General features: G+C 56.8%; 1 protein-coding gene across 1 annotated transcript in view; it reads right to left on the reverse strand.

The window, feature by feature from the left end:
* RET (ret proto-oncogene) overlaps positions 1 to 21,399 on the reverse strand; it is a 53,902-nt gene that overhangs the window by 4,252 nt on the left and 28,251 nt on the right. The window contains exons 5-19 of the mRNA XM_018042484.1: positions 20,624 to 20,816; positions 19,130 to 19,329; positions 16,710 to 16,968; positions 15,868 to 15,993; positions 14,216 to 14,326; positions 13,291 to 13,413; positions 12,092 to 12,348; positions 9,505 to 9,652; positions 7,985 to 8,092; positions 6,606 to 6,811; positions 6,401 to 6,523; positions 4,207 to 4,277; positions 2,771 to 2,908; positions 1,622 to 1,721; positions 1 to 148 (exon numbers count right to left, since the gene is read on the reverse strand). Coding sequence (XP_017897973.1) covers positions 1 to 148; positions 1,622 to 1,721; positions 2,771 to 2,908; positions 4,207 to 4,277; positions 6,401 to 6,523; positions 6,606 to 6,811; positions 7,985 to 8,092; positions 9,505 to 9,652; positions 12,092 to 12,348; positions 13,291 to 13,413; positions 14,216 to 14,326; positions 15,868 to 15,993; positions 16,710 to 16,968; positions 19,130 to 19,329; positions 20,624 to 20,816 — 2,311 coding nt within the window. The remainder of the gene's footprint in view (positions 149 to 1,621; positions 1,722 to 2,770; positions 2,909 to 4,206; positions 4,278 to 6,400; positions 6,524 to 6,605; positions 6,812 to 7,984; positions 8,093 to 9,504; positions 9,653 to 12,091; positions 12,349 to 13,290; positions 13,414 to 14,215; positions 14,327 to 15,867; positions 15,994 to 16,709; positions 16,969 to 19,129; positions 19,330 to 20,623; positions 20,817 to 21,399) is intronic.

Genomic DNA, 21,399 nt, shown 5'->3' on the forward strand with positions numbered 1-21,399 from the left:
CATAGAGTTTGTTTTCAATCCACGTGGAGGGGAGGGTGCGAGGGAGGGGAGCGTTATTACAGTCCACCAGGGGCGTCTCCTCCTCCGACAGGCCGTCGTCATACAGCAGGGAGTCGGATGGGGTGGACGCGGCCAGGTCCAAGTAGTCCTGGAAGGGAGAGAGAGCTGGTCACCCCTGGAGTGGGCCACTGCTGGACACGCCCACCCCACCCCTCACCCACGCCCTGCCTGAGAGCAGAAGCCCCAGCCGAGTCCCATCTTGCACCTATCAACCTCTCACGAGATCTGAGCCCCTGGCCAGGGTTGCCAGCGCTGAGTTCCCTCAGCCTCTGCCTCGTCCAGCCCTGCTCTGTGGTTCTCACTGCAGAGAATCACCTCCTTGGAGGCAAAAAGCTGTTCATTCATTGTCCTGGTCCTCTCTCTGCAGCGCTGGGGGCACCAGCCCCAGCACAGGAGAACAGGCCTGTTTATAAAACCTGAGGCTCTGGGATTGCAGCCCCGTGACTCATGTGGGAAGGCCAAGACACATTCCCCATCTGCTCCACACTTTCCGGCTTCCCTCCAGGCACTCCTGCTATCTCCAACATCAAGTCAGGACCAAGAAATCTGAGTCATCGGTGTGGGTTTTGCACAAGACGCTGCTAGAGGCTTCAGCTCCCAAGCAGGATGATTTGTGAGGACCAGCTACTTCCCACTGCTCTGGATAAAGGTGTCAAGAATGCTTTCAGTGTGTTTCTGGCTGGTTCTCAGCATTGTTCTAGGAAAGCTGTCTGTAGGCATCAGCTATTACCTCTGTTTAGGGTGAATCATAGGATTTGCCCAAACGATACACTGAGTTCGGGTTTTATTTCAAGGGGCCCAGTCCATGTATCTTGCTTTCCATGTCTGGAGAAATGACAACTTTTAGTAACTGTGTTAATATAAGGATGAAACCACCAGAGGGCAAGCAAGGTCTGTGTCTATTTTCTTTACTTGCATCCCCAGCATGTAAGGCAGAATACGGGAGGCAGCCCATTGCCCAATCAATATTAGTGGAAACTGTGTTGACTTCCTCCATCACATAGAGTTGTAAACTGGAGGCACACAGATACGTTGGTTGGCCCACACTGAGCTTTTGGAAATTGCTATAAAAACTGGGAAACATAAACATCCCTGAAAATTCAAAAGCCCTGGCATGCTGGCACTCATATTCCTACAGGTTACATGTGTCTATGGTGAGAGGTCCTTCAGAGGCAGCTGGTGGGCTGCTATTTGTCACAGTTTCCACTGCTCCCTTCACTTTCCACCTCTAGCCAGACCCTTCATAGAATCTGAATTTAGGACACATTCATTCCAACTCTACTTTTTCAAGTTCCATTATTGAAAATAATTTTGTTCAGCTCTGGAATATTTTCTTTCCACCCCTGTCTGTGGAGGGCTCTTCCTAAGTGTCAAGGTAAAAATCCTGGAGGTCCAAGAGGCCTGGATTAAGGATAAAGGCTCATGCCCGCCCCACCCCCACCCCCGCACCTGGAGACGACAGGACCATCTCACTCTGCACAGCCGCACTCTGCCTTTGCACTGGGAATTCCACGAACTGGGGTGAGGAAGGTGGCACCAGGGATTGGCTCTGGGTACTCACCCTGCTCTTAACCATCATCTTATCCAGGTCTTTGCTAATGTCGGCAAACACTGGCCTCTTGTCTGGTTCCTGCTTCCAGCACTGCAGCATCAGACTGTACCTGGTGGGACAAACAGGTGGGTGATGGCAATCCAGCAAGGACTGCCCAGTCACAACCACCACACGCAGTACAGTGCGCCCTGGGCGCCAGAGGCTCTGTTCCCAAACCCCGAGGCTGTTCCTGTGTCACTGACATCCTCCTCTGAGCTGGGCCAGGATATGATGGGTCAGCAGAGGCTCAGTGTCTGGCGCTGTGGTCCAGCCATGCTCACTATGGCAGCTAACGCAGATATGAGTCCTTCAAACTCTTACGAAGGATGAACTGGGTGTGAACACAAACACCTGCCAAGCACTCTGTCTTGCACCTCCCTCTTCCCCTGGGGCTCTGGCAGGACTGCAGGGGCCACCCTGTGGGTGAGTGCTGGGCCTGTGCCTGCCAGTCCAGGGTGCCCAGGGAAGCAGCGCCTACTCACCCTTACACTCCCACGGCCCCGAGCCAGGCACATGGCAGGTGCATGACAGACCTTGTAGAATGAATGGACCAGTGTTTTTGCCCATGGACGACCCACTCTCATATGTGCTCAACCTGTCCTCCAAGGATCATCTGATGGAACCACCATTTGATGAGAAGATTCTGGTGCCCTCAAGCTGAAGTCCAGGCGCCACCTGCCTGCTCTTGGCCTGCCTTGGTGTCTCCGCTTGGGTGCTCCCCTATATGCACCCCTGGAGCCATTCTGAATTACCTGCCCCTCCCCAAGCACCCTGGGATAGGTCTTCAGCCTTGGACTGAGCCTGCTCCCTCAGTCTGAAGCACCCCCTCATCCTTCCACCGCCTCTCCTGGGGTCCTGCTCCCCCCTCAGACTTCTAAGTTCCCCCAGGAAGCCCACCCAACCCCCAGTGGAATCTGGGTCCCCAGCATCTGCCATCATGCCCAAGAGTGGTTCTCTGTTATCTGTGCCTTTGTCTCAGCCTGTCACTTCCAGCTGCCCAGTTCGCCTGGGGCTGGCACCCACGGCTGCCCAGCAGCCAGAAAGGATGAGTGCACCCCACCCTGCCAAAGCCCGGAGTGTCAGTGTCTTGGGAGGCTGGACCAGAGAAAGCATGCTCACATCTCCTCGCTGCAGTTGTCCGGCCTCTCCATCCGGTAGCCTGTCTTCAGAAGGTTGAAGAGCCGCTCTGGAGGAATCCCAGGGTAGGGGTTGCCGCCCAGGGTCACAATCTCCCACAGCAGGACGCCAAAGGACCACCTGCGGAACCAGAGGGCCAATGAGGGGCTGCACTGGGTCTGCGGCACCCTCAGCACCCCAGATATCATTCCCCTGAGCAGCAACAGGACCCAATTTCCCTGTACAGAGATCGGTCCAAGTGCCCACGGTTTCAGCCTGGGCTGACCAGACAGATGGAAGTGGAATGGAGGTGGGACCAGGTGTCTGCCTGCCTCACCCTGACCCCCTGACAAGCTGCTGCCCAAGCTCAGCCCCCACACCCAGAAGGGGCAGGTGGCTGACCCCTGAGGTGAAGCTCTGTAGCATCAGAGACGGCACAGGGAATGCAAATGAGCGCAGTGAAAAGCAGGTGGAACCAAGGCCACGGGATACCCGGCACACTCTGCAAAACCCCTTCACTTTTTCTGTGTACTTGGAAATTTTCATCAGATGTTAAAAGGAAAAAACACTGCAACGGGAAAATACCTAACTGTGAGGGAAAATTTACTGTGAAGTGGGGACAAAATCGTATCACAAAACAGCATGATCGCACAAGCCCACTACAGTAATTACGAATATATACCTGCATGCCACGGACAACTCTAGGCAAGGCCTGTGAGAGCTGGCCCTAGCTATTTAGGGATGGCGGGGTCCCAGTGACTTTTCGTCTCTTCATTATGCTTTCCTCTGCATTTCCAGTTGTTTTACAGTCAACTTGGTAATCAGAACACAGTTGTTAAAACTGTTTAAGAATTGCCTTTTCACAGCCTACCTTATTCAAAATATGCAAGGCTGTTTACAGCAGAACATTTGGAAACAAGTCTGTTGTGGTTTTGGAAACAATCGAGAATGTAGCTGGACTTGGAAGACTGAGTTTTGGTCTTGGAGCAGTTTAGGAGACCCGAAACCCACTCAAGGTCACCCCACCCTAAACCTGTCTCTGGGTGGGGACCAGTCCCCGGGGACCTGCTTGAAGCCAGCTCATACTCAGGCCCACAGAGAGGGAACTGTTTGGCTGGGACTGTGTGTCACTGAGATGTCCAAAGAGAGGGCAGGGGAGGCAGGGGACGCCGGGGAGGCGGAGGATGCGGGGGAGGTGTGAGCCATGGCTTAGGCCCTCATGCATTCCACGGTGGCACTCAGAACTACCGCCTGGGCCCTTCCCATTTGCTGTGTGAGTACACAAAGCTCCCCCACCTGCAGCCCCCCAGTTTGGGGAGGTCACTCTGGATGGTTGGAATGAGCTGACAGGCACTCAGGGCAGCTCTGTTCCCCAGGGGAGCTGCCCAGACAGGTGCATACATGTAACCTCCACCCCAGGAAAGGACATCCAGACTCACACATCACTCTGGGTGGTGTAGATATGATCAAAGAGGGACTCGATGGCCATCCACTTGACTGGGATCCGACCCTAAGGAGGGAGTGAGAGAAAGGCATTAACGTTGCTCTGAGATCCGGGGATCTGGCGTAGGGGGGCATGTCTCAGGCTCTTTCAGCTCTGAGGGGACGCTGAGTGATGACTGTAGTGTGTTCCTGGGTCCAGACCAGCAGCACAGCCTCACAGGGGCTGGAGTCCCAGCCCCACCTTCCTAGGCTTGGCTGAGACACCAGAGGGAGTCAGTCGGCCTGCCCACAGCTATACAAGGTGTGCTGGTCACGCACCACTTCCCAAGGAATTGATGCTGAGTGCAAGCCAGGCCCCACTGTGGCCACTTCTGGGGAGATCAGGGACATCCCGAGTGCTGCCCAGTGCGTAGGCTGGAAGCACTTCCATCAAGATCTCCCCTGATATCTGAGGGTGAAGGAGTTTGGGAAACCGACATCCAGTGTTTCCATCTTGGCAATTTCTGACACAAACGAACACACTAAAGGCCCTTCTGAGAAGCTCTGAGGGAAGAAATCCATGTGAGTGTCTTGAGTCTGGTTTTTCCCACTTGTTTTATCCCAGGGCCCTTTTAGCATCCTCTGGAAGACTGCCCTCCACCATGGAGAGGCTGGGGTTCAACCTAACAAATCCTTTCTAATGCAACTTAAGAAAGAGCTTTTTGGTACAAATAGATCAGGTGGCTTTCCCGGTGGCTCAGTGGTAAAGAATCCACCTGCAGTGCAGGAGATGCGGGTTTGATCCATGGGTCAGGAAAATCCCCTGGGGGAGGAAATGGCCACCCACTCCAGTATGCTTGCCTGGAGAATTCCATGGACAGAGGATCCTGCGGGGTTACAGTCCATGGGTTGCAAAGAGTTGGAGGTGACTGATCAATTAAACAACAACAAATAGGTCAGCCTCAAGGCACAAATCAATAAAAAAAAAAGGCATTTGCTTTGGATTTTAATGCATTTATTATAATTCCTTTTTTAAAAAAGTACTATTTAGGATTCACACCCTACGTGAAGTGTGACTGCTTCGAGGGTGTGTGTTTCTAACAATGCCTCCCGCAGGCTGTGCTCTCAGGGGCCGAGCTTGGGCACCTTGTGCTTCCTTGCTGGGTGACACAGGGCCTTCCCGAGGACCAGTGCATCAACAGGAAGTTCCATCCACCCCCCTCCACAGGGTACAGAGCACGCCTCTCCACTTCCCCTTCAGCACTTCTAAGACGTGCTGTCACAATGGAAACCCTACAAGAAATCAAACATCATCCTCACAGCCCTGGGAGCACCTGGGCTTCTCTCGTCCCTCAGAGCAAAGCTGAACTGTGTCGTGGTTTTCTGTTTTCCTTTCTGAGCAGCATCTGTTCTGAATGCCAGCTTAGCTGTGTGTTTTGAGGGGGCCTGTGATCTGCCCTGTCTAGTCTGTCACAGAGGGGCTACTGGAGAGGGGCTGAGAGGATAACAGCACCAAGAGGGTCAAGACCAATGTCACAGGGAAGGGGACCACACCAGGGAACCAGGTTTCCTAAGAAGGGCCCCAAACCACCTGTTTCAGTGACTTGGAAAAAGCTTCCCAAATCTCTACCCTGCGACTCCGGACTTTGTCTCCAGGACCCACCTGATCACCTTCCAAACTCACTTAGTCAGCACTTCCTAGGCCCTTGGACCAGGAGCATATCCTGTTGTAAAGTGGTTCATGCCTTCTGTGAAGAATGACTAGCAAGCTTGGGTTTAATTCATTTTTTTTCCCCAAGCGAAGGATACAGAGAATAAAACAGTGACCTTCACTCTGCAGCAGTGAGAGGAACAACTGCAGACAAGAAGACTTATTTCTGCAGTGGTAGGTGACCTTTAGAAGTGATAGTGATGAAAAGCGAGAAGCTGCAGGAGCCCCGCTCCCCAGCAGGCAGCACGTGTGGCTGTGAGGAAGAGAAGGAACAGGCTCAGGACTGAGTCCTGCTCTGCGTCTCTGGGGACCCAGGACTAAGGACGAGTTCGGGGATGAGGACTGGAAGTTTACACTCTAAAAACCCGCTTTAAAAAAAAATGAAAAAAAAAAAAATAAAAATCTGCTTTATCTTCTTCAGATCAAAATCTGTCCCCACTCTGTGGGCACCCTGACTACTGCCCTCTGCCCTCAGGCCAACACACCCCAGGACCTGGTACCTTGCTCCTCTTCACATAGGAATCCTCTTCATAAACATCTCGGGACAGACCAAAATCTGAGATCTTCATCCTGCGGCCTTCAGCTACCAGGACGTTTCTGGCTGCCAAGTCCCGATGGACAAGCTGCGGGGAAGACAACAGCAGGGACCCCTGAAACCCGGGCCCATGGCCGGCAGAGGGGGCGCGGGGCTGGGGTGGCACACACCTTCATCTCAGCCAGGTACTGCATCCCTCGTGAGATCTGCCAGGCAAAGGAGATGAGGTCGCCCATGGTCAGGGCCCGCTCCTCCGGGTTGTCCAGGTAACTGGAATTGCGGCTGCCCACGTAGCCAGGCCCCGCCTTGCGGCTCTCTCGGAGGAAGCCCCGCAGGGAGCCGTACTTGGCATACTCCACGATGAGGAGCAGTGGCCCTGGGGGCAGAGCGGTAGGTATGTGGACTGGCTGCTTAGGTGGCCCTGGGCAGGCGGGAGCTGGGCCAGCATGAGGCAATCGCTCCCGGCAGCCTGAGGACTCAAGCCCTGGCTCACTCTCACATCTCTCTGCTCTCCACCCTGCAGTGCTATGTTGCTTCAGCTGTGTCTGACTCTGTGTGACCTACAGACTATAGCCCGCCAGGTTCCTCGTCCATGGGATTTTGCAGGCAAGAATAGTGGAGCGGGTTGCCATGTCCCTCCCGAGGCATCTTCCCGACCCAGGGATTGAACCCAAGTCTTTAATGCCTCCTGCACTGGCAGGCAGGTTCTTTATTACTAGTGCCACTTGGGAAGCTCCTGCATCTTGCAGGGGCTTCGGATTCCAAAGCCAGCTGCCTGGACGGTTGACCACAACCTCTTTCCTGGGTGCCCAGGGCAAGCAGTCACTGCATTGGGAGCTGCCCTGGGAGATAACCGCTGTTGCTCAGATGTCAGGCCTTTCTGTACCCCTGGTCTTGCCACAGTATTGTCTGGGCACAGCTGATGGAGGCAGAGGTTCTGGACTGCCCATGGCCACCCTCTCCCTGCCCTGCCTGCTCTTGGGCCACAGTCCTGCCCGAGGCCTGGCCCTGAGCACTACTGGTGCTGACTGGTGTCCCTGCTGCTCTCTCCCTGTCGGCCTCCCACCTCCCTCACACCCCCCCACACACAAAGTGGGAGGCCCCCAGGGTGGCAAAGCAGTTTTGGAAGACCAATAGGGCAAGATGCTCTTATGTGAACAATGGTGATGCTGCCGCTGCCTTTGCCACCCCAGGCTGGGGTGGGGCTGAGATCACCTGGAGGTTATGGCATATCTAAGTAGGTGCCCAGGAGACACTGCTCATCTCTGGACTTCCCTGTCTTAGGGGCTCGGCCTGGGGCAGGGTGCCGACAACCAGGATGTCGCCAGAGACCTCGTGGCAGCTCTGGAAAGCCCAGGAACACTCCTGTGGCACCCCTCATGGTCCACTGACACCCAAGTTCCAGGCAAGGGCCAGAGTCAGAGCCATGCTTCCGAGAAGAGAGAGGACGGGCCAAAGAAAAGGATGGGGAAGGGGGAGAATGCAGAATGGAGCAGCCCGGAGCCCCTGGCCTGTGCCTGGGCAGCTGCTAGTCCCCGGCCGCTCTTACCATCCTGGCTGCAGGCCCCGTACAGCTTGATGACTTGCGGGTGGTTGACCTGCTTCAGGAGGTTGAACTCTGATAGCAGGTCCCGCAGCTCGCTTGAGGAGGCATTCTCTGAAACGCACAGAAACAAAGCGGGTCGCAAAGCCCCTGCTACCACCTTGCTGGGTCACAGACGCACACGAGGGGTCTACACAGACTTGTCTCCTTCCCCGACATCCCACCCAGGTTCAGACTGAGGCCTGCCAGGACTTCACTGCTTGGGGCTACTCAGCCCATGGAGGGTCTACAGGGGCCTCAAGTGCCTCCAGGGAGTAAGAACTGGAGGAGCGCACTTTCATGTGAGCAGATCTTTCCATGGAAAGCCTTCTGGACTGGGCTGTGCACGCAAATGGCATTATCTCCCTGCAATCACCATCTCTCAAAGACAAAGGTGCACAAAGATAACCCTCCATTAACCCTTCTGAGGCAGTAAAGGGACTTCCTGGTGTCCCCAGACACCTGCTGAGCAAGCACTTGGCAATGCGGGTGTGTGAGGCCCTGGAGAAAGGTGAAGGCAGTGAGACTTCACGGAAGTCCTCTCGCCACATTGAGCACGTGAGTCCCAAGGGCAGAGAGAGTTGTACTCAGGAGCTTGGGTGTGGAGGTCTCCTGGCCAAACCATCCTCCTGGGTCATGCCCCACATCCCACTGCCCAGCTGTGCCACTGCCTCTGGCTGTAGACTTGTCTGGAAATAAAACAGCTGGGAGATGGGGTATTGGAACCCTTTGGACCACACATGGGTGACCCAGGGCCAGTCTCACTGTGCCCTCTTAGGGCCTGGGGTTTCATAGGCAAGGAGTGACCCCAGTCTGAGGGCTTGGGTAAGTACACAGAAGTACCCGGCACTGCGTGGCTCCCTGACTGCTGAAGATCAGTGTGCATTAGCCCAAAATGTGCCCACCGCATGGCCACTGGGCCCTCAGTTGGTCCAGCTGAGCCAGAGCTGGGCCATGGCAGAGGAGCGTCTACCCAGTCCCTGCTGAGAAGCAGCAGTGAGGATACCCAGCTTGTGGCAAGACTGGGGCAGTGCTGGCCCGCTAAGGGCCAGGGGGGACTGGGCAAGGCAGGGCCCTAGGGGCAGGGGCCAGTCCTTACGGGTGGTCTCTTCACCAGGACTTCAGTGGACACTTGGCGAAAGGAATGAATGGGGCAGACTGGGGTGGGGAGAGCTGTCAGTTTTGAACTAAAGGGCTTTTAATTTAAACTCCGATCTTTACCCACCATGGATACAGAAGCAGTATGGCTCTGGAAGCTTTCAAGGGAGGACTGTCTTACCCCACTTCTCCAGGGACCTCACCAGCCCACATCATCCATGGTGGGGGTCCCTAGACTGCAGCCGCTCAAGAGCAGGGGTGGGGGATTGGTTCTTCGGGAGCAGCAGGCTGACTGCCAGAGTCCTGGCTGTCACCAGGGCTTCATCCACCCGCTGGGACCCCCGCAAGTGTGAGTGGCAGAGCCCCCTCTGTACTACCCGGTCAGGTACCTTTCAGCATCTTCACGGCCACAGTCGTGTACCCCGCTTTGCCTTTCAGCCGGAAGGCTGTGGCCTTGACCACTTTTCCAAATTCGCCTTCTCCCAGAGTTTTTCCAAGCACCAAGTTCTTCCGTGGGAATTCCCACTTGGGATCCTCCTACATTGGGTGTGAAGGAAGAAGAGAGAGAAGAGAGATGGTGAAGGTAAGAGGAAAGGAGAAGGCAAGAGCTGGCGGACAAGCTCCAGTGTGCAGACAGGTGACAGTCACCATGGCCAAGGGCAAGACCCCACAGTCAAGCCCTGAGGTGATGACAAGATGCGTGCCCCCACAGGAAGGCAGCTGTTGCCACAGACCGGCTGGACTCCGTATGCTCGTACCCTCACTGGCCTCCACCTACTGTAGATGCCCAGGGCCTGGCATCTCCAGTGAGGGACTCAGAGTTTACTCAGCACCCACAGGTGCTCACAGAGGAGCACAGCCCCCTTCCTGGGAGTCAGGCCCAGGCCTCATGGCGCCGCCTCTGCTTTGGACACCAGGCACTGCAGCGGCCCAGGCTCCAGGACTTCCAAGAGAACTCAAGCAGCACTTGTGGCCCCAGTTGCCTACCAGCCCTGGACTCCCAGCTACAGGTGGGGGTGTCAAGGACACCTTCCTGGTGTGGCAGCCTCTACAAAGTTACCACTGTGCCCTCAGGAACCCCCGCCCACCCTTCCCTGCCAACATGTGGAAGCATCTGCTCCCCCACAGCCCAGCCACTGCCTAGAACTTGCACACACCAGCCTTCCCAATACGCCATGCCCACTGAAGACCCCTCTGGGGTGGGGCCTTCCCAGACCCCGAGGCTGGCTCGAAGACCTGAACTCTGGGGGTGCTGAAGCCTGTCTGGAACCTGCCCTCCCGTCAACACCGGGTGCCCAGGTCCCCAGGTCTCACTGCGGCTGGGTGTGGCTCCAGGGGCTGCTTATGATGTGCCTGCCAGGCTCGCCTAACCCACAGACACACCACCACTGGGGACCTACTGCCCCGCAGGGACCAGAGCCCTGTGTTCTTACGCCTGGAAGCAGAGGCAGCCTCCTCTCAGCACCACAGCCAGGGGCGCCTTCCAGCCAGCTCCCCAGGCGTCCTGGTGTCTCAGTTTCCCCAAGAACCCATTTTGCTTGTTCTTTAAGTTGCAAAAGAGTCAGTCGTGTCTGACTCCCATGGGCTACAGCCCACGAGGCTCCTCTGTCCATGAGATTCTCCAGGCACTGGAGTGGGTTCCCATTTCCTCCTCCACCAAGAACCCATAGTCAGGCTCAAAGGTGACAACACAGCGCCACCGCCCTGGTGTCCACACTGCACTGGGTAACGACTGACTGCACACAGAGACTGGGCTAAGAGGGGATATCACTGATTTGTTTCTCTTTAAAAGTGCTAAAAACCCAAAGTGTCCTCCCCACTTTACGTAAAACACAACTAACGCCAAAGGGTCGAATAATGTGTCTAAGACCTCAGAGCTGGTCAGTGTGGCCCCTGGGCCTCATGCCCAGCTCTGGCTTCTCTGCACTCTGGGCTGGAGGCCAAAAATGGACCGTGGCCCCCCCAGAGAAGAACCGCTCTCACTGCGCATCTCAGCACAAACCGCCAGGGCATATAAGGAATCAAATGGCTCATCCCTGGGCCACGAGGGCCATTCCCAGATGTGGTGGCCACAGGGGCCTCCCTCCTGACTTTGCCGGTTCCAATCACTCAGCAGGTGGGGGGTTCCAATCACTCAGCAGCCCCCAGTCCCCGTAGCATTTCAGTCTCCTCAGCAAGCACACTGGAAGGGAGACAGGCAGAGGAGCGGCCTGGTCGGGCAGAAGGTGGTGTCTGAGGCTCCCGCACTGACCGCAGGCCCAGACCATGCCCTGGAGGAGGAGGCTCCGGCTGACTCTTCCCGCCTTGGCAGGCCAGTCACAGAGTCCTGGGGCTGGGCTCCCCAACAGATGCCTGAGAGGCCTCTCAGCACCCCCACTCTCCAAGCCACGGACAGACTCCCCTCCTGGCTGCTGCCACCCATGGCCAAGCCCCCCACCTGCCAGTCTGTCTCGCCTGGATGGGGACAGTGTTTCATCACGGGGTTCCTACCCAACAGACTCCCCAACAGAGCAACCTGTGGAAATGAAGGCAGAACATCGGCCCCAGCCCTGGGGGGGGTCCTACCCTCTGATAATAAAACTCACACTCCTCCTCAGGGCCTCCCCCCAGACTTCGTCCTCCAGCACTTGGGGCCTCCGCAAGAGAGATCTCAAGCGGGTACAGCATGGCCTGCCCTCTTCTTGGAACCTAACGGCCCAGATCTCGCTCATTTAAATCAGCGCCCATCCTTCTCCACCCTGCTTCACGCTCTCTGCCCCACCCCTGCCTTCTGCCCTCCGTGAAGGGCAGCTCAGTGGAGGTAAAGGACGGCTGGAAGCTCACAGGGTCCTCCCAGTGGGCAAGGGTGCACTAGCCCCAGGGGCCCTGCACCCTCTGTCCCCCCCATCCTTCCCCAGCTGCCCTAGACCAGAGGCTACCCACAAGCTCCCTGGAACGGCTGCCTCTCTGGCCCTGCTGCCACACGGAGAACCTCACCGGGATCTTGAAGGTGTCCACCGAAACCTGGTTCTCCATGGAGTCCAGAGAGGGCCGGCGGGCGCCAGACGAGGAGTAGCTGACCGGGAAGGCTTGGGCGGGTCGGCGGAAGGTCATCTCGGCCGAGGCAATGGGCGGCTTGTGGGCATTCTTGTGGTAGCGGTGGATGCAGAAGGTGGACAGGAGCACAGATACGATGAAGGAGAAGAGCACGGCCGCCGTGATCACTGTGCGGCAGAGCTCATCACACAGGGAGTCTGCGGGTAGGCAGGGGCCGTGAGAGAAGACACCCCAGGAAGGGGACCCCCAACACCCCACAGGGCCACACCTGTGATAGCCAGGAAGTGGCTGCTGTGACCAACTGTGAGCTGCCTGCCAACCCTCCGGACCCGTGGCAGGTACTGTTCTGCATGTTTTTGCTACAGGAGACTGTTATTGCCCTTTTCTGGAAGGAATGAGCATTTATAAGCAGCCTGCCTGAGGTCACACACCAGAAACTGTGCACCCCTGCACCCCACCCCCCAACCCTAGAACGCTGCACTGAAGCCAGAGGCCCAGAGGCCCTGGGGGTGGGATGAGAAGCTCTTCTCCTGCACTCCTAATATATTCTGTATTTTATGTTCAATATATAGTGGAGAGGAAAGACAAGTAGCCCAGGATCTGGGCCGTCCCAATGACCACTCAAATGCCAGAAAAGCTCCCCATGTGTTCAGTGGCGCCCCCCTGTTCTAGAAGAAGCACCTGGAGGGTGCTGGGAGGGGGAACCCAGCTGGCCAATGCCACAGGCCCAGGAAAGGCTCTACACAGGGACAGTCTGAGTAGATGCTGAGTTATTTGGTGGAAGAACTAATTTTTCAGTCCAATCTTTATTATAGAACTCGAGGCCAGGGAATTCTTTGGTGGTCCAGCGGTTAGGACAGGGAGCTTTCACTGCCGTGGCCAAGATTCAATCCTTGGTTGGGGAACTAAGATTCCACAAGCCTTGCAAAAAAAAAAAAGGAACTTCGGGCCACAAGTCGGCCTTAGTAGCCCTGAGCCAGCTCCTTGTCTGCACACATGGGGGAACCGAGACCCCAGGGAAGGAGAAGTTCTCCTAGGTATCTCTTCTTCCCGCAGTCGTCTCCCTCGCTCCCTGGAGGCTCAGGGAGGCATCGGGATCCCAGCCAGCTGTGCCCCCCCACCCCAGCACTGCAACGCACCCTGGCTGTCCTCCGGCTCGCAGAAGCACTTCTTCTCCTCAGGGAAGCAGTTGCAAATACCGAAGCCAGCTTTAATCCCTCGGCGCTCCCCAGGCTCGTGCCCACCAATGATGCTGCCGCCCCCTGAGGACAGACACCACCCACTCAGCAGCCCACTCTCAGCCTCCAGGGGGACCTGGCCAGCCAGGACCACCAGACAGGATCATGAGAGGCCCCTCCCCACCTGATGTCAGCACTCTCAGGCCCAGGGAGCACAGTGAGCTCGGAAGTCGGGGTCACCCTGGGCAGGAGCCTCCGCATGCGTGCGTGTGTGCCAAGTCACTTCAGTCATGTCAACTCTTTGCAACACTATGGACTGTAGCCCACCAAGCTCCTCTGCCCATGAGACTCTCCAGGCAGAAATACTGAGTGGGTCACCAGGCCCTTCTTCAGGGGATCTTCCAAATCCAGGGATCAAACCCGCGTATCTCCTGCGTTGGCAGGTGGGTTTCCTTACCACTAGCACCATCTGGGAAGCCCCAGTCGCAGCATGATGGGCCCCCAAGCCAGCTCCCTGGCCACATCGGGCAAGAGGAGGAACCCCTAGGCTGCCCTGGGCCCTGGCCAAGGTCCACACTTGGTTACTTTTCAGAAGCAGAAAAGGGGTAGCAGGAGCAGCTGGGAGTCAGCAAAACGGGGACAGGGGGTAGTGCCCCATGAGTTGGCCAGGGCAACACTGGAGAGTGTGGGTCAAGCCAGCAAGCTCTAGTTTTGGGGGAGGAGCACCTTTATTCAAACAAAATGTTAGGAAAGGGCTCGGCACTCAAAACCCAGGAACTCGGCTGGTCTGGCTGAAGTCCAGGTGAGAGCGGTTACTGCCCGCCCCCACTCCCATCCAGGCTCCTGCTTGCTCAGGTTCACCATGCAGGCTCATCAGGCTGCTTACGGAGGCAGTCCTGGGGGCAGATGTTGGGGTCTCTGCTCTCCACGGCGTCACAGTGGCCATCGGGGCAGGTCCTGATGCTGGGGGAGCAGGTGGAGAAGTTCCTGGTGATCCCTACAACACAGAGCGGGCAGGTATGACCACAAGGGAGCAGCTGCCCTGTTCGGACTGCAGAGCCAGGAGGGTCGCACCCCAGGGCCTTCCAGGTCAACCCTGTACCCCACCCCATCCCCTGCAAGGAAGAGCAAACTGAGATCTGAGCAGAGAAGAACCACACACAGAGCCCCACCAGCGGGGCATCCCTGAGGTGCAGGGCAGCCAGGATGGTGAGGGCTGGAGGAGCCAGGCCAGTCCCAGAGCTGAGCCAGGCTCACATTAGAGAGGCCAGAAGAGGCTGGGACCCTCTCCAGGCCGCACTGTGGGTGGGACCCTCAGACTGGTGGGCCCAGCTGGCAGCCAGCCACTGTCCACACCCAAGCCTGCCCAGGTCCCTCCTATTTGGGTCCACGTCCCCTGGGCTGGGACTTCATGGATAGAGCCTCTCTGAAGACCATTTTGGATATTTTGAATTACTTTAAGGTTTGTGTTTTCATGGAGTAAAGCCAACTATAAATGACATGTCAACAGTGTAGCCTACCTTAATTCCTCCACTTCTTGGATGCACAGTAATATTACCAAGAGATCTTCGAAAAGGGTCTGTGAACTATGTGTCTAAAAGCATTGGGTGAATGGGGGGAAGAGTGGGAAGAAGGGATAGTCAGGGAGTTTGGGATATACATGTACACACACTATATTTAAAATAACCAACAAGAACCTACTGTATAGCACATGGAACTCTGCTCAATATTCTAAAAAAACCTCAATGGAAAAAAAATTTGAAAAAGAATATATACATGTATCTGTGTAACTGAATCACTGTGCTGAACACTGGAAACTAACACGGCATTGTTCATCAACTATGCTCCAATATAACATAAAAAGTTCAAAAAAAGAAGGCACTGGGTGAATACAGTGGCTCAGATAGTAAAGAGTCTGCCTGCAATGCTGGAGACCTGGGTTCGATCTCTGGCTTGGGATGATCCCTGGAGAAGGAACTGGCTACCACTTCAGCATTCTTTGTCAGAAAATTCCATGGACAGAGGAGCCTGGCAGACTGTAGTCCACGGAGTCACAAAGAGTCAGACACGAGTGAGGGACTAACACTTTTACTTTCATGTTTGCATGTGTATTTATGTGTTTACGGGTAAAGAAATGGATATATACATGTTAATTACCATCTGGTTTGGGCACCAATACAGAAATTCAGAATTAAAAAAAAAAAAAGAAATTCAGAATTTTAGAATAACGTAAAAAGAAAACACACACAGCTCAACTTTGGTCCCAACCTTTTCAAGTCTAGAGCAAGTTTAGCCTCAGGCGCCTGTGATCCCATCTGTGATAAACAGTTGGAAAGTTCCCTGCTCCCTGCGCTCGTGACCACCGTCTCCCGGCATCAGGGGCCGCGGCAGGGACCAAGCACAGGGGGGGAGGGGGGGGGAGACTCAATGGGCAGGGGTGGGAGGTGGCGCAGAGGCTGGCAGGGCCCGCCCGCACAGACCCCACTCCCACTCAGCCCGCATCACGCTCCCCACCGCCCGGCTCCGCCCAGGGCCTACCTTTGCCGTCTCCCTGCCTCCACTCGCACCTGCCCGTCAGAGAGCCCAGGCCGCCGCATTCCTCACATTCGGGCCGCCTCTTGCTGACTGCGCAGGACAGGGGGCAGCCAGGCTCCTCAGGCACGTCTAGGGGTGGCAGAAAGCAGTCCCAGGGGGCCAGCCTGCCACGGGCACCCACAGGTGCAGGCAGCACTGGCTGAGCTGTCCCCACGAGTTGAGCCCAGAGGGGAGGCAGTCACTAAGCTCTGCGGGCGTGGGGTGGTGAAAGGGCTGCTGGGGGACGGGGTGGCATCACAGTCACACAGTGGGGGCAGCTAGGGCGCTGAGTATGGAGTGGGGATGGGAAGCGGCCAGACTCAGCCAGGGACACACAGGACACCCAGTTAAACTTGAACTTCAGAGAACAGTGAATACCTGCTTTGTGTAAACACGGCCCTAATACCACAGAGACATAAGGGAGTTTGTCTTCTAACACGCTGCAAAGGCTACATGAGACGTACTTATACCACGAAAACTGCTCGTTGTTTACCTGAAATTCACACTCAGCCCGAGTCCTACAGTACCCGGCAGCCCGAAAACAAGTGCACAGGTAGGGCCTGCTGACAGGGCGATGGGCAGCAGGGGCCACCCACACGCTGTCACTCTGCACTGAGCTGTGTCACGCCCCGCCCCCATCATTCTTCCACTGCAGGTGTGTGGCGCTTTCTCATCTTACAGAGGAGGAGGCTCAAGGAAGCCCACCAGTCAGCGACGGGGTACAGGACCGCACCCTTGTGCAGGAGCAGCCCGAGGCTCTGCCATGCCCCGTCCACCCTGACCCTTCCCACAGCCCGGGCACTCACACATCCCTTCCACGCTAACGAGCAGCGGGGCCTGGGCTTGCTGGCGGGTTGGTTTCTCGGCGGCCACCACCGTGTACTGGAGCTGGGCACACTCGGGCCGCTGCAGGGCCTCCGTGTCATTCACAAACAGGGTCCCCGAGGTGTCCTCAGCCGAGGTGACCATCCCCAGGGCGCTGCAGTTGGCGCTGGAGGGCTGCAGCCTGTACTGCACTTGGACGCCGCTCAACTCCTGGCAGTTTTCCACGCAGACTTTCCCGATCTAGGCATGGGATCAGGGAACCCTTAGCTGGGTGGGCTGGACCACCTGGGACAGTGGCTGGAGGGACTCTGTGCCAGCTTGAGTCCCAGGACAGTTTCCCACTCAGCCCAGAGATTGCGGCCCCCAATCTCCCCATCCTCCAGGCCCCTGGAGTCTGTAGACCCATCTGCCTGCCTGGCCTGGCCCTGCCCAGGCCATGACACCACCCTTCACCCCTGTTCCTGGGAGCCGGAGGTGGAAAGAACACAGGGTTCCGGGCTTCGGTTTAGGGACTGGCCCTCCAGGGAGGCGCTGGCTGGCTTGCCCAGCTCATTCCTCACTTGCTCCCTCATTCAAGCACAAAGGCAGCCTGGATGCCTCCCACACACCTCCCTCTCCTCTGGGCAGGCCCGTCATGCTCTGGGGACCACTAGGGTCCATCCTTAGTGTCCTGTCTGGGTCTCCTGCCTGGTCAGCCAGAGCACGGCACCTGGGCCACACAGCAGGGTTACTGTCCCACCCGGGACCTGGAGCCTCCTAAGACTTGGGCCAGAACCCCGGGGAGAGAAGGGATACTTCTCTAGGCATGCCTCATGGCCGCAGTGGTCACTGGGGCCTGGAACTCTCCTTTTCCCTCCCTCACCACCCAAGTTGGAGTTAGGGCTGCTGGGGCTTGAGATCAGAAGCTCTGACTAGTCAAGGCCAAGGGCTGGGGGACTGGCAGCAGGCAAAGCGCACCCTGCCTGCAGCTATAGGCCAGGCCCTTGCTCAGCCTTGCTCCGGCCCAGGGCAGAGCCAGGCTCCACCAAGCCCACTCCTGACACCACAACAAAACCACCTCCTGGGCTCTGAGCACTTCCTTGTGCACAGCGGGTTCACTTCCACTTTCTCCCATGATCCTCAAGATTGCCTGAGGTCACCACCTTCAATTTATAATCATACTGGACTTATAATACTAAGCGGGGGGGGGGGGGGGGGGGGGCGCTGGTGAGAGACTGCAGTATGTGTAAGGCCGGGATGGGACTCAGGTCCCTGCACCCTCCTGAGTCCAGGCTCAGGGAAAGACTTAGTGGGCAGGGCTGGGGGGCATCGCAGAGATTGGCAGGGCCCGCCCTCCCAGAAGCCACTCCCACTCAGCCCTCATCACCCTCCCCACTGCCTGGCTCTGCTGACATACCCCTGGCAATGCCTGTGCCTGCCTCAGCCCCCCTGGACACCCCTCAGGCTCCTCTGCTCCATCACCTCTCACCACCCTTGCCCTCTACCTCCAGGAAAGGCCTGGCAGGGGTGGCAGGTGGGGAGTCGGGCTGTGTCCAAGGGTGGGGCTCTTCTTGTGCTAGGTCCTGAGTGGCTGCCAGGAGCGGAGAGGGCACGGGAACCAACCACAGAAACTGGCATAGCTGCTGTCCTATTTAGAAGATGACCCTAAATGGGACATGGCCACAGCTATGCCATTAGGAGAATGCAGTATGTTAAGTCATATGCTTGGCGTAATCGCAAGCAAACTTTAAAAAGTGCTTCAGAGAAACATTCTAGAAAGAACTGCACCAAAACGTTAGACACTGGCTGATACGAGGAAAACAGATCGCTCCTGTCTATCCCTTATATCCTTTTGATGAATTCTTACTACTTTTCCTTTTTTTTTTTCCTATTATTAACCACTAACCACTATTTTCTGATGACAAACGCAAAATAAGCTCTAGCAAACAGACTTGCAGGAAGGTAGAAAGTAGCAGCAGTCCCTGTCTTTCCCTGCAGAGGTCTCCACTAATGCCTGTGTTTGCACACTTGGAAATTTCCGGCAATGAAGACTTGGTTTTGAACATACGGAGCCATCTGAGACCAATACTTCTGCAAAGTACTTTTCCCACTTCATTCACCTGGAACGTCTTTCCAAGTTGGCATAGATTTACCTGGCACTGCTCTTTCATTAGCAAAAAATGTAAAAATGCTGAGAAGGGAGAGGCCAAAGAGGGGCCCACAAAGCCCACCAGCCCCTCTCACGACTGCTCCATTCTCCCACGGCCTTAGCCTCCCTGGCTCTGTGCCTGTTGCTCCCCAGGGAGCAACTCTGTGTGCTCAGAGAGGGGGTGCCCACACATGTCCCCCATGTGACCCCCCATCCTGGGGGTCGCTGCTCCTCCATTCCCCTCCCCAGGTTGGCAAGAGGCCAGGGGCTCACCTGGGCGAAGCGGTGGGCCCGCCTGCTCACCGAGAAGGAGTAGGCGCTGGGCAGGCGCAGGATGACTGGCAGCACGGACACGTTGAAGTGGAGGAGAACGACACCCTCCCCCGGGCCCTGGAAGTCTGAGTCGTTGACCAGCACGGCCAGCTGCACAGCCCAGCTCTCCGAGATGGGGAGGCTCCGGTTGAGAACCAGCCCTGTGGGTGGAGGCATGTGATGATGGGCAGGGGCCCTGCCCAGGGTGGAGACCACTGCCCCACGCTGCTGCACATCTCCCCTGCAAAGCATTCCCTGGACACATGGGCATATGTGTGACAGCAGATACTTCTACCCACACGGTACACAGACAACAGACCTGGCAGGAGGCACTAAGGTTGAACTACTTTAAACATGAGTCACTGTGCTGAGCTGAACCCAGAAGACCCTCCTCAACCAGGAGGTAACCTCAGCAAGGCGTGTGTGTGTGTGCACTTGTATAAGAAAGATGCATGTCGGGGGCAAGCACACACAGGTAAAGACCCACCACCACCACCATCACCACCATCAAGGTCCCAGGAAGACTGTCCTGGCCCCTGAGAACTTCTTGCAACAGCACCAGCCTCCTGTGGACCCTCAGATTCCACAGCCTCAAGCACCCAGAAGCTACCACACTCCTGAGCAGTCACCGTGTGCCAAGGCTAAGATCCGCACTTAGTGGAGCACAAAGGAGGCGAGGATCTCTGGGAGCACATGGAGTATGGAGTGAGTGTGCAGGGGCAAGGATGACATTTCCCCTCACACAGAACAGAGGTCATCAGAGGCTTGGTGAGGAAGGAGAAGGTGGGAAATAGGATCAGGCCAGGCAGAAAGGGGTAAAGGCACCAGCGATCCTGGGTTCCCCAGAAGCAGGTCCCCAAACAAGGATCCAAGCACAAGGGGCATATTTGAAAGGTGATCCTACAAAACACAGGCAGGAGGGCAGGTGAGGGAGGCGGGGAGGTTTGGCATCCTGCAGATGAGCCCTGGGGGCACATGGTGCTTAGCCCTGAGGGTAGGCACGTTTCAGAAGCCAGACGGGACAGTCATCCCAGAACCCTTCAATTTGAGGGCACAGAGCTGCTACTGGACATCAGCTCCTGTTAGCGGAGAGTTGCTGGTTGGGTGTCAAGGATCCCTGAGCACTTGAGCACCTAGGAGGTGGCACAGCTGGTGCCAGAGGCCAGAGGGAGACAGGTGTTACAGTGAGCCCTGGCGTGGTCAGCACACGGTAGTGTGGTGGGGTCCTGGCAGGGTCAGCCTCGGCCTTGGGACAGTTCAGGGAGAAAGGACAGCCTGTAAACACCCACCAAGGTGGCCAAGGTAAAAAGGCTGGGAAGAGGGTTGGAAGGGGTGGCCACCTGGGCTGAGAGGGCCAGGATAGGTGTTTACGTGTGCAGGGTGCTGCCCTGCCCACGGAGAGCGGGCCGCCAGTTCCCAAGGGGGCCCCGTCAGGCCACACTGGCCCCTTCTCACTGTAGTCATGCACGGTTGCCCGCACAAAGCTGCCGTTGGCCTGGACCAGGGTCTCATTGGGCGTGTGCTCCACTCGGAAGGTCCGGAGGGCCTTGGCGTCCCCAGATAGCGTGTTCGTGTACCGTCTCAGGAGCTCCCCGGAGGCTGGCACCACGTCTGCATCGAAGACACGTAACGTGGCTACCACTGTGCCCTGCAAAGCATATGGGGGCCAGTCAGGGCCCCGAAAGCCAGAGCGCATAGCAGGGCACGTGCCCCACAGGTGGATCAGGAGTGTGCGGTCAGAGCTGGCTCCAGGGTCAGACTGACCAGGGTTCAAGCCGCAAGGGGCCCCCAGCCAGCATGCTTGTCACCCTTCCTGGGCCACTGCACCTCACCTCTGCAACAGGTGCGATGGCATCTCCAGACTTCCCGTGATTATGGGTTAGAGCAGACGCCCTCGTGCTCTGTGGAAGACCTCATCCAGGTCCCCACAGTGCAGAGCGGGCAGCCCGGCTCTCCTTCGAGGAAGCTGGGCCCCGCACAGTGGAGGGGTTAGCTCAGCATCATGGAGTGACAGACGACAGAGCTGGGACCTAAGCACAGTGTCCGCCAGAATGCTCTCCTAAAGCTGCTTCTGTACCCCAGGTTGGATGGGGTCATGAGTGGGGGTTCTGAGTAAAGTCACAGGTCATCTCTGCTCTCACTACTGACCAGGCTCCACAGTGTCACCGTGGAGTTGCCCTCCCAGGCTCATGAGACACTTCCCTACGCCATGTGCTTTCCTCCTGCCCGTC

The sequence above is a fragment of the Capra hircus genome, chromosome 28 (assembly GCF_001704415.2).
Source record: "Capra hircus breed San Clemente chromosome 28, ASM170441v1, whole genome shotgun sequence".
Taxonomy (NCBI): domain Eukaryota; kingdom Metazoa; phylum Chordata; class Mammalia; order Artiodactyla; family Bovidae; genus Capra; species Capra hircus.